The 12,337-nt window shown below is 35.9% G+C and overlaps 1 protein-coding gene across 1 annotated transcript in view; it reads left to right on the top strand.

Annotated features, from left to right (window-relative positions):
• The window catches only part of ELAPOR2 (endosome-lysosome associated apoptosis and autophagy regulator family member 2), a 236,355-nt gene extending 225,057 nt beyond the window's left edge, over positions 1 to 11,298 (top strand). The window contains exons 20-22 of the mRNA XM_044679057.1: positions 2,831 to 3,009; positions 4,123 to 4,288; positions 11,239 to 11,298. Coding sequence (XP_044534992.1) covers positions 2,831 to 3,009; positions 4,123 to 4,288; positions 11,239 to 11,298 — 405 coding nt within the window. The remainder of the gene's footprint in view (positions 1 to 2,830; positions 3,010 to 4,122; positions 4,289 to 11,238) is intronic.
• Positions 11,299 to 12,337: the final 1,039 nt, after the last annotated feature.

Below are 12,337 nucleotides of genomic sequence, written 5' to 3'. Positions count from 1 at the left end.
CAGGTGGACCAGTTATTTTCTGTGTATCATTGCCATAGATTATTTGACTCTGGCTCCAATTAGTCATTTATTAATGTGGTTAGCTGATCATGAGGCAGATTGAGTTAGGAAGTATAGGATAGATTAGAAAAACCCATAACTATTCCTGAGAAAATGTTTGTCCCCATGTGAACTCTTTATTTGGGGTCAGTTGTGGGTTTTTTTTGTGTGTGTGTAAATAACAGTTTTTTAAAGATCCTATTAGACATTAAAGTCTTTTGTGATTTTTCCTCTTTCAAAAATTAATTTTAAAATGATTTTAAACACCCCCAAAGAGAGTACTTCCATATGTACCAGAGAATACAAAGATTCCATGGTTCACACTGCTTGCTTTAAAAAAAAAGTAAATATTTCAAACTTTTCTTTAACAACTGTCTTGCTTGTCTTTGCTTCCTCCTGAACTTCCTTTTCTTCTGTGCATAAAAAAATGGTACAATGGCCCTCTCTCATTTTTTTTTGCCTCACTATTGCCACTCCCCAGTTGAGAGAAAGGTTAGGGGAAAAAGCATCCCTGTGAAAAAAGGATAGTCAAATGAAACTAATCTGTGCCCACAAATGTATGTCTATCACTTGTACTCATCACTTCTCTATCAGCTTATAGTAAAATGTGGCATTATAGGTTCTTTAGAGACATAGTTGGCCATTGCTTTGCTCCCTTAAGTTTTTCAAAGTCATTTTTCTTTAATGTGCTGTTGTCCCTATATCAATTCTACTGGTTTTGTTCACTTCATTCTGCATCAATTTAGGCTACGCAGGACTCTAAAATCACCTTCCATTGTTTCTTCTGGTATAATAATATTCCATTATATCCATATAGCAGTTTGTTTAACTGTTCCTCCTTAGACTATAGTTTCTTCTCTCCCCCAGCCCTTTCAGTCCACCCTTGAAGATCAAGATGTTAGTTTTGCTCATGATTTATTAGTACTAGATTCCTTCCTGGATATTAGCCTTGTTCTTCTTCCATCTCTTCTTGTTTACATATTACATTTGCTGTATTTCTACGTTAAACTTCACATATATATTCAGTGCTCCTTTGCCAATTTCAGATAAGAGTGAGGCTTATCTGATACCCTCTCTACTACCTCAGTACTCTTCTCATCCATTTATTATGAGAAATAGCAAGTTTTATGACCTTCTTTCTTTTCTAACCAAGTGTAATCCCCCCATTTTGTAATTCACTTTCTTTAACCTATTAAAAAACTTAGGACAGAACCAATATGTCCTATACCCCTAGGACTTCTAATGTTCTTATTTTACTTCCTTTGGAGGCATTACAGTTCTCATATATGTGCTGCTGAAGCGAGCATGAAACATTACAGTTCTGGAGGGATTTTTTTTTTTCCCTATACCTCCCCCTGCTCACGGCTTAAAATTTTAGCACTAGATCATCATGCAAATCCTTTATGAAGTTCAGACGAATTTACTTTTCTAGGGTTCTCTTGGCTTTTGCATTTGTATTTCATAGTTTCTACTCCATTCTAGTATTTTTATCAGCAATGCTTGGAAGTCTTTTATTCCATTAAAAATCTATTCCTATTCTATGTTCCTTCTCCCCCCACAAGCCAAATATATCATATTAGGTTTCACAGGTCAATATATCCTTGGTTGCAAGTCTATAGGCAGCTTTACCTTTTGGAACATTGTATTCTGTGATCTCCTCTGGTTTCTGGTAAAAGTTATTAACTTTTACATGACCTTGATTATAATTCTATGGTACTTGGACTGCTTCTTTGACAGTGATAAAAATTTAGGTTTCCCTTTTAGGAGATGATCAATGAATATTTGGGGAATTTTAACTTTATGTTTTCTTGAAATGTAGTATCCAAGTGACCTCCACCTTCTAGGGAATTGCCTCCCTCACCTCTTATGTGCTCTTAATTCCCCCCAAGTCCCAGCCCTCCATGGTCTCCATTCTGGATTTTTTGGAACATTTTTGGAGCTTTTCTTTAAAAATCTATACCTTCCATCTTAGAACTAATACTGTATATTGGTTCTAAGGCAGAAGAGCAGTAAGGGCTAGGAAATGGGGGTTAAGTCACTTGCCCAGGGTCATACTGCTAGGAAGTGTCTGAGGTCAGATTTGAATCTAGGACCTCCCATCTCTTGGCCATGGTTTTCAATCCACTGAGCCAAACAACTGGCCCCATTTTGGAGTTTTCTTAGGGGAGTCTTCCAAACTTGCTGTCTCTAGATAGTTACAAGTATTTATAGGCTATAAGTATTCTGATGTATTCTGTTGATGGGTATGCTAATGTTTTCTTTTCACTCAGGACTTCTGGCTGATTTTTTGTATAATTCTGGTGAAGAATATTAGTTATTTATATAGTTACTAGAATATTTCTTGTTCATTATTTGTCTTGGCATGAACTCAAGAATTTTTCTGGAGTAGCTCTGTGCAACTTGGGTGGTCTGCCGCTAGGTAGATGACTATTTGGGGAAAGTCTCTACATAGTTGTACTATCAATGCATGGAATCCTTGTGTGGGGGAAGCACATGGGCTCCAACTAATCTCTGATTAGTTACTCTGACTAGGCTGTCCACATGTCCCCTGTGATTCCGAATAGCCAGATATTAAGTTATTTTTGCCTTCATATGATGTCTGCATTAAAATATAGTTCCTCATGTCAGGTACTAGATTATAAAATCTTTAAAGGCAATTATTGTACTTTTTTCAGTTTTGCATTCTGAGGGTCTAGTACAATATACTATGCTCATGGGAGCTTTAGAAATGTTTTGAACTTGTCCAACTTAGTGGAATCAGTGATATCACTTTCAAAAATTTTTTTTCTAGGAAACATTATATGTATGGAATGAACCAAAGCAATGCATTAAAGGAGTTTTCTTGCCGGAGAAAAGATTGACCACGTGTGAAACAGTTGACTTTTGGTTAAAAGTAGGAGCAGGAGTTGGAGCTTTTACAGCAGTTTTACTTGTGGCCTTAACCTGCTACTTCTGGAAAAAGAATCAAAAGTGAGTACATATAATTCTTTGTAGAATGGCAGACTATGGGTTCTGTTCAGCTTATGAAAACTAACAATCCCTTACACCAGTGATGGGCAAACTTTTTAAAGAGGGGGCCAAAGGAAAGGAAATATTCATCTGTCAGTCTGTTTCTAAGGCAACTCTTTTGAAGTTTCATTGTATTGTTCCTACTTATTGTATTCGTCAGATTAGGAATAATATCCTGAGGCCAGATAGAACATTTCCGCCCATCACTGCTTTACACCATAGCATCCAGAAATCTAAGTAAAAAAATGCAAAGAAAGTCTTGTATATAGCACACAAAAGGCAACATTTTGCCTATAAATCATAGGCTACTGATTAGATCCAGGTTCTTTGAGAACTGGTCCAGTACTCTTCACATTAGACCACACTGTCAACTTATCTCTTCCATCATCTCATCCTTCTAGCAGCTAGAAGAGTGAAGTTCACCAAGTGCAATAGCAGAAATTTAATTTATTTCCCCCAGTGGAATATAAGCTTGAGGGCAGGGACGATTTCATCTATGTCTTTATAGCCAAAGAGCAGTAATTAATACAGATTAGTCACTTGTTGTTTGGCTAACTTTTTACCCTAAAAATTCTGCCTTATAGTAATATTAAACTACTTGACTCAATGACTAATATGTTGGTAGAAATGGGAAGTATCGTGTATAGTGATACAGACAGACCCACAAATTCTGTCCTCTTTTCCCATCTCTTGTTTTCTCATTCTTATTAAGTCATGGGAATCTCTATGAGCTCTTTCTCTCTTCTCCTTTTCCCATGTACAAATTCAAGAAATACATTCCAAGCTCAGTGTTGTGCCTCTGTTTTGTGTATGTCTAATTGGAAAATCAATCAACAGAGGGTAACTAGTGCTCCTGATTTTGTTTTATTCATCAATCAAAGTCTGAAAGTTTGTACATCTAACCATTGGTTAAAAAAAAGACTATGATAGTTCTCTGTGGGAAAGATGAACATTTGAGTGGGTGGAAGAATTTTCCTATTAGAGCAGTTAATTTGGGAAATGATTCCCTAAAAAAGTGACTCTTGATTGGCATTTAAAACTCCAATTGTTGTTTTTCTTTTCTTTATTCTTTAGACTAGAATACAAATACTCCAAATTGGTAATGACAGCTAATGCAAAAGAGTGTGAGCTCCCAGCTGCAGATAGCTGTGCTATCATGGAAGGGGAAGATAATGAAGAAGAAGTTGTATATTCCAATAAACAGACACTATTGGGGAAACTCAAATCCTTGGCAACAAAGGTGAGAAATAGACCTTTATTTCAGCACCACTACACATTCATAAACCTGTGACCCCACATTTGACATAAGACAAATTGCTTGCAAATTCAGATCTATTTCCATTGCATACTTTGCTCTTCTTTTTAAAAACAAGGTTGTGCTACATAAGCAAATTAAAGCCATTTGGAACGGATGAATAATTAAAGAGAATCAGGTTCATATGAAAAAATATGATGAAAAAGTTGGTTTCAGATTAATGAAACTAAAAAGGCCAAAGATTGGCAGACACTGTCAAAGCCTCACATCAATACAGCATGTGTACTTGTTTTCCAGAAGAGAATTAGAAGGCACTGCATAGGATACACACTAACCAGTGTTTTTTAAAAATTAAATTGACTAGATCTTAATGGACAGAAAATGTTCCTGATTTGGCAATCATATCTTAATTAGCTATCTCTATGCAGTCAGATCAGCTAGGTCAAGCAAAAATAAAAATCAGTCTCCAATTAGAAAAAAGGCCTTTGGTGAGAATCAGATATTTTAAATACTTACGCAGTTTCAACTTTGCTATTTCAATTGAACCATTAATATCTAAATTGGGAAATGAAAAAAAATCACTACTTGCAAAAATTTAGGTATTAGAAAGCAGTTACCATGAGAAGGAGATCAAAAGAATCCAGACAATTTCTTAAAACCAGCAAGCACTTAATGCTCCTTGATAGGAAGAGAGAAACAAGGGCAGTTTTCCAAGATGCTTGTTTTGCTTGTAACCCTCGTGGCTATTGCCCTTCATTTTAACACCATCTCATACTTCTCCCACCCCATCTCATTTCTAAAATACTATGGTGGAGAATAATGAGCAGGATTGCTTCAGAAAATAGCAAAAAGCAGTGAAAAACAGAAACAATCAACAGAAAATTTGGCCCAAGACTCAATCTGGCCATATCATTGCAATACCATTCAGAGATAGAATCGTCAGGAGAGCAACGATTAGACGTAAAATGAAAGAAACCTGTCAGTGTTTCTATAGCAGTCTATCATCAGTGATAATGATCAACTGAAGGTATGATGGAGAAATGAATAGCCTTTAAATGATTCTGTTAGGATGACCAAATGCACATTGAGAAAATCCATGCCAAAGTCAATAAAATCTTGAAAGCACTGAGGGGTGCCCCAACAAAATATTCCAGGAAGGGGAATTGAAAGATGAAAGAAAATATTAATATTCTCCAGTGATTTATAGAACATCAATAATTTCTGACTCATGCCTACTTTAGAAAATCTTTATAAAATGATAGATGTATTTATTGATGAAAATATAAGAGAACAGGTAGATTAAACATTTTTTTATCAACACTTCTATTTGCACTGCTGTCATTTCCTTACTCCACCCCCAAACATTCCTTAATACAAAGTAGTATAAAATTAAGTGAAACAAAACAAAGCATTGGTCTTTTCTAGCAATATATGTCTCGTTCTTCATTCATAGTTCATTAACCGTCCTGAAGATAGAAATGGTTTTTATTATTAGCCCTTTGGAGTTAATATTCATTATGGTATTGATTAGAGGTTCGAAGCTTTTCAGAGTTGTCTTCCCTTAGATTCTAACATGGGACCATCCTGTAACTTGCTCTCTGAGTTTTTCCAAAGGTTCTCTGGATTCTCCATATTGTTTCTTAAAGTGTGGTAGCATTCCATTCCATTTATATGTCAAATATCAGGCTTATTTAGCCTTCTCTCAATAGATAAGAACTCACTTTGTTTTCATTTTGGGGCTACTACAAAAGGTGATATTATAAATATTTTTGTGGTATGGTTTGGTCAAAATACATGAATGGTGTGGTGACTTTACAAATGTAATTACAATGGTTTTCCAAAATGATTGGACTAATTCACAGTTCCATTAACAGTGTGTTAATGTCAGCCAAGCTTTTGCGTACTACTTTCTGGTAAACCACATCTTTTAAAAAAAATTTACTTTATAAATTTTATTTTTTTCCAGATTACATGTCAATATGATCTCTTAACATTCCTTTTCTGATATTTTGTGATCCATGTTCTCTCTCTCTCTCTCTCTCCCACCCCTACTTCCTTCCTAAGAAGGCAGGTAATATGATATATAGGTTGTACCTATATTATCATATAATACACATTTCTATGTTCATCATGTTGTAAAAGAAGATACATTGTTTACACTAGAGAATAATTCATGGAGGAAATCAAGATTGGTATGTTTAAATTTGCATTTGGACACCATCTATTCCTTCTAAGTTGGTGGATATTCTTTTTTTATCATGAGTCTTTTGGAGTTGTCCTAGATCTTTGCCATGTTTAATAGTTAAGTCATTCACATGGACATACATTATTATTGTTACTGTGTACAGCATTCTCCTGGTTCTGCTCACTTCAATTTGCACCACTATATATGTCTTTCCAAGTTTTTTGTGATCATCTTGTTTGTTATTTCATATGGCACAATAGTATTCCATTACAATCATATAAAAGCACATCTTTAAAGTCACATAACTGCCTAAAATCTGCAGAGAGTACAATATCATGCATTTGTTGTTCATTGGTTTAAAAAAATAAAAGAATTGGTAATCTGTAACAAAATATTAAATGTTATCCACCAACAAGGAGTTTCTCATGTATAGGTTAAGATCATGGAGGTTTCCTTGAGAAATACAATCACAGATATAACTTTATTTAAAGACCATATGGTTGTTAACATCAGATGAGATTTAAAGTAGGGGAAAAAATAAATGCTCACCAAAGGTATTTGTTATGGTCACGGAGGATGACCTGTGCAAATGGAATTTGGGTTTCCATGTGTTGCTTAAGCTGATGACTATATCAGGTCCATGAATATTACAGGGCTTCTTCAATAGAGTCCATGATTGTTCAGTTGAGATTAACCTAGGAATCCATTAAGTTAAATATTCCAAAATTGGAAAACGCCTGTTGTCCTGATTGGGACATTCAGTTTTCTGGTCATTGCATTTAGTTAATACATAAATCTGGTATAGTCGCTATAGATTAACCATGAGTTTGGTCCAAGGTGTGATAGAAGAAATGCCTCAAGGTGAATTTTATTTGAAACACCATTCAGTACTTTTTAATAGACTCATGTAACCACTTGGATCAAAAAGCCATCTTACCAACACAAATGTTCTCTGGGCAATGTTACATGGCTTTATATTTTAAAACTTTATAATCTCCAAGGAATTAAAATTTTGGGTCATCCTAAGGGCAATGGATAGCATAAATAGGTTGCAGTGTATTTCCTTTTTTCTTTTTTCAAAGATATTTTATTTTCCCAATTACATGTAATAAAAATTTTCAACATACATTTCATAAAATGAATGTTATAAATTGTCTCCCTCTCTTCCCTATTCTCCCTTTCAGAGATGGTAAGAAATTTGATCTGCATTGTACATGTATTATCATGCAAAGCATACTTCTATATTAGTCATTATTGCAAGAAAGTACTCATATAAAACCAAAACATCAAAATAAAACCATAAATAAACAAGTGTGAAAAGTAGTATGCTTTGATAACTGCAGTATACTTCCAATAATCTATACATAAGAAATTAGGTAAGGGCTATCATTGAGGGAATGTATGTCTACAAAGAGCCATAGTCATGTGCCCCAGAAGAAGGGGTAACAGGTAATAATAATAATTAATAATGACTAATATTTATTTAGCACTTTTATGGTTTGCAAAGAACTTTATAAATATTATCTCATCTCCTCATAACAACTCTGAAAAGTATATAGGTAGTATTATTATCCTCTCTTTATAGAGGATGAAACTTAGAGAGATTGTCACTTGCCCAAGGGCATAGAGTTTGTTTCTAAGGTAAGATTTGAACTCAAGTTCTTCTGACTCTAAGCCCAACATGTTATCCACTCACCATGTAATAATACCTATGAAATGTGTCCAGCTCTTTTGTTGGCTCCTATGTGTGTAGGAACATGGTTAAGAATGACAATGGTTTAGAAAATATGGTTGGGTTGTAATGCAGACCAATGGAGAGAAGATTAATATCTGTGAGATTATAGAGCTGTTGAAGTACCATCCTAGTCTGAATACTGTTCCCAATATTGTCTGAAAGCAAAGTTTGCCTGCATCTTAACTGACCAGATGGAAAAGAACCATGTCACTTGGCTTTAGAAAGGAGATTAGGAGGGAGAAGAGGGGAAACTTCCCCTCAACCTCCAACAAATTGTTGAAAAGTATAACCATTTATGAGCAACTAACTGGTGCAGTGCACAGCTAGCCCAGACTGGAATCAGAAAGATTCATCTTCTTGAATTCAAATCTGACCTTGGACACTTACAAGCTGTGTGACCCTGGGAAAAGTTTGCCTCAGTTTCTTCTTTAATAATGCTTTGAATTTATATTTTAATTAGATTAAATTAATTAACTCATTTAATTTAATTAAAGAGACAAAACATTGAAACACTGGAGAAAGAAGTGGCAAATCATTCCAGTAGCTTTATTGAGAAAACCCCAAATGGGGTCATGAAGAGCCGGACACAACTGAAAAATGGAATATAATGGCTCATATTTGTCTATAACAGTTCACAAAAAACTTCATTCAGACCAGTCTTTGAAATAGGTAATGCTAGGTATTATTATAAAGAAGCGGAGGCAAGGTTAAATGGCTTGCCTTCAGTCTTACACTTAGTAAGTGAAGCCAGGCTAAACTGACATCCTAATCTTTCTAATCTGGTTCTTTTTTCCTCTTTACCTGCCTGTTAATTGGTCAATAAATAAAAGTGTCTTTAAAAATGGTAATAGGAAGAATAGTATGGAAGCATTCCAACATTATTTGATTTCCTGGTTACTACTTTAAAAAATTCATGATTTTAGCAGACATTGTTTACCTTTTTTTACTTGTGTAAATTGTGATAATTAGATTAAGTCTACACTGCCCATCTTTAGATTTAATCACCAAAGGTGAGAGTACCTCCAATCTTGGGAGATCCTAACCCATGTGTGCTAGAGTGAGTGAGGAATCAGAATCGATCATTGGATTCTGATTCCTCACTCACTCTGGCATTCTGATTCATCACCTACTCTAGCACAAGTGGGTTAGGATCTCCCAAGATTGGAGGTACTCTCACCTTTGGTGATTAAATCTAAAGATGGGCAGGGTAGACTTAATCTAATTATCACAAAACTCATCCCCTTTTCTGGCCATTTTGTCAGGCCTTTTTCCTCCCAAGTGGCCATGGACTTCACTTTTTTTCCCAACTCTTTCTGTCTTAGAATCAACACTAAGAATCAGTTTCAAAGCAAAAGTGCTTCAAGGCCTAGGTAATTGGGGTTAAATGACTTGCTCAGGTTACACTGCTAGTAAATGTCTGAGACCAGATTTGAACAAGATGACCCATTTCTAGGTCTGACTCTTTACCCACTAAGTCACCTAGCTGCCCCTGGCCACGTACTTTCTCCCTAATCCCAGTCATCTCCCTAGCCTCTCTTGCCACTCAAAGTCCAGTAGCAATAAAGGGAGAGGGAAAGAAATAAAGAATGAAGAAAACAAACATTTATTAAATGCTTGCTATGAGCCAAGCACAGTGTAAAATACTGCATATTCAAATACTAGCAAAAAGAGAGACAATACTTGCCCTCAAAGAGCTTATATTCTAATGAGGGGAAGATACCTGAAAGGAAACTAGACAAAGTGCATGTGGGTAGCAAAAGGACCTGGCATAGTTTTGAAATCCAGAAGCCAGGAACAGGATGGGGAATGGAATGAAAGCCAGCCTGAAACCTTCCACAAAATGGAGATCCCAGGAGGAATTCACCAGTGGGAGAAGGAGGCTGATGTTCCAGTGAGAAGTTAAATGTTGTGAAAGGCTGTAGGAAAGGTCTGACATTCCAAAGAGAGGAGATTTCAGGACTGAGGGAAGTTTCAGGAGGAAAGAGCAAGGTTTCTAGTTCAGAAACCAGGAACAGTGCCAGGAGGAGGAATGAAGGCCATCTTAGGTCTCTCCAAAAAATAAAGGTTCCAGGAGTAACTCACCAATGGGAGAAAGTGGGGGGCAGGCCTTACAGAAGGAAGGTCCATGTTGAGGAGGCTAGTTATATTTTTCAAAGTAAGCAGGTACCAGGATCTGAGGGAAGTTCCAATATGATGCTGCATGGTTTAGAAGTCCAGAAGCCAGGAGCAAGATTAGAAAGGTAATAAAGACCAGCCTCGCTCCATCTAGGATAGATAATCTTCTCTTTTAATCATCTCCTTGGTTAAAGGGAGAAAAAAGCCTAGAATATATTTTGAACATATTTTCTAATGAATTCCAATAAGGATATGATTCCAGTGCTTAGTAGTCAATTAGTTGACTTATTTCCCATAAAGACTAAAATATAGTGTTTTTTTAGTATGCTCTGAAACCAAAATACTATTTTTAATAAATCTGTGAGCCTAAATTTTGTTTTGGATATTTATTGGCTCTCCCCAGAGCTACTTCTCTCTCTTCTTGATTGAGATCATGTTACCTAGGAAATATTTTCTTTCATTCCATTATTTTTTATCCATTATTAGGACCCAGAGAGGTTTGAGTGTTGTGATACTGGCTTTGTGATTTTGGATCATTCTCTTAACTATCCAGTGTTCTAAGTAATTCTCTAAGATTATAAGTTGCAGAAAAGATGCCAACCTGCATTGGCAAAGGAAATTTGCTATTTTGGGCATCCCTTATGCCAATGAAATCACAGATCCAGTATCTATCCCAATTATATCAGTTTAGAGGTATTAACACTGACCTGTCTTTTAAGTTCTCAGTTTTGTTGTTTCCATATTACAAAAGCTTTTGGTTCCCATCTTAAGTGAATAAGCATTCATTCCTATTTGTTGCCGAATAATAACCCTCAGTAGCCCTTCTGACCCTTTGTGCTTAGTATTCTAACATTGTCATAAGATTTTATTAATTTATTTTTCTGTGGCTTTTTTTGTAAGGAGAAAGAAGATCATTTTGAATCTGTTCAGCTGAAATCCTCAAGATCCCCCAATATATGAAGAGATGGTGCAGTCTTTGGACAGAGGAACAAAGAAACCTGCTTTCTAATTTTACAGGACCACATTTTAGAGCCCATCTTGGTGCCCAGGATTGTTGGTGATACCTGTGAGAAATATTGAACTGTTGAAAAAAAGAAGGTTGGAGCCTTCTGGTTGTCTGGTTGCCTTATCATGTGGTCAAGTACCTTGCCAAAAAGGAAAGCAAACAATTTGGTGGCCAAGTTGATGGTGAAGTTCAACTCAGGAAAGAGATATTTGTGTATATACATAACTGAAAACCAAGTTTAAAGCCCATCTGTGCACTGCTGATGCATGCCGTTTAACTAATTGGTAACTTTCATTTCTTATATGTGAGAATTTTCATGTGTGTGTGTGTGTACGCATGTGTGCAAGCATGTTCAGTCATATGTATGTTTTCCCTCATTCTTTTGGAAGACTCCAAACTTTCCATGAGATACAACCCCTTTGGCTCTTAGCCCCTGGTTTTTTTCCCCCTCTCATCCCTTCAAAATATAATTTTCCTTTGGAATATTAAGCAGTGCTTGAGACTTGAGAACTTGAATTTTCATTCTCACAGAGAGCTTTCCCTTTTGATTTCAGAAACCCAAATTATCATCTCTTGGGAAAGAATAGGGTTTCCAGATACCTGGGATATTTTGGGGTTTCCAGAAATTCCATGCTAGGTGGAATTCAGGTAATCTTGAAGGAAGAAGGACTTGATGGAAAATATTAAGGGCACACCTTTGGAAGAAAATGAGAAGCAACCAGGATGCCTAACATCTTATGAAGTCAACCAACCCCTTTATTAACCTGGAAGCCACACTTCAGAAAACTTCTTAAATAGAGGTATAAGTGAGAAAAAATGAAGTGAGATTGATTATCAGATCAAGTGGAGAAATGAGAAAGTAAACTAGTTTATCAACAAGTGCAAGTTTAACCTAGGCAACTGATTTTACAGTTATTTAGCATTGTTTTAGACTCTTTGGAGAAATGAGATAGGATACCTATCCTGTTATTTCATGTAAAGTCCAGTTCTTAA

The sequence above is a fragment of the Gracilinanus agilis genome, chromosome 5 (assembly GCF_016433145.1).
Source record: "Gracilinanus agilis isolate LMUSP501 chromosome 5, AgileGrace, whole genome shotgun sequence".
Lineage (NCBI taxonomy): Eukaryota > Metazoa > Chordata > Mammalia > Didelphimorphia > Didelphidae > Gracilinanus > Gracilinanus agilis.
The sequence above is the reverse complement of the archived record's forward strand: the minus strand, read 5'-3'. Positions and strand labels throughout refer to the sequence as shown.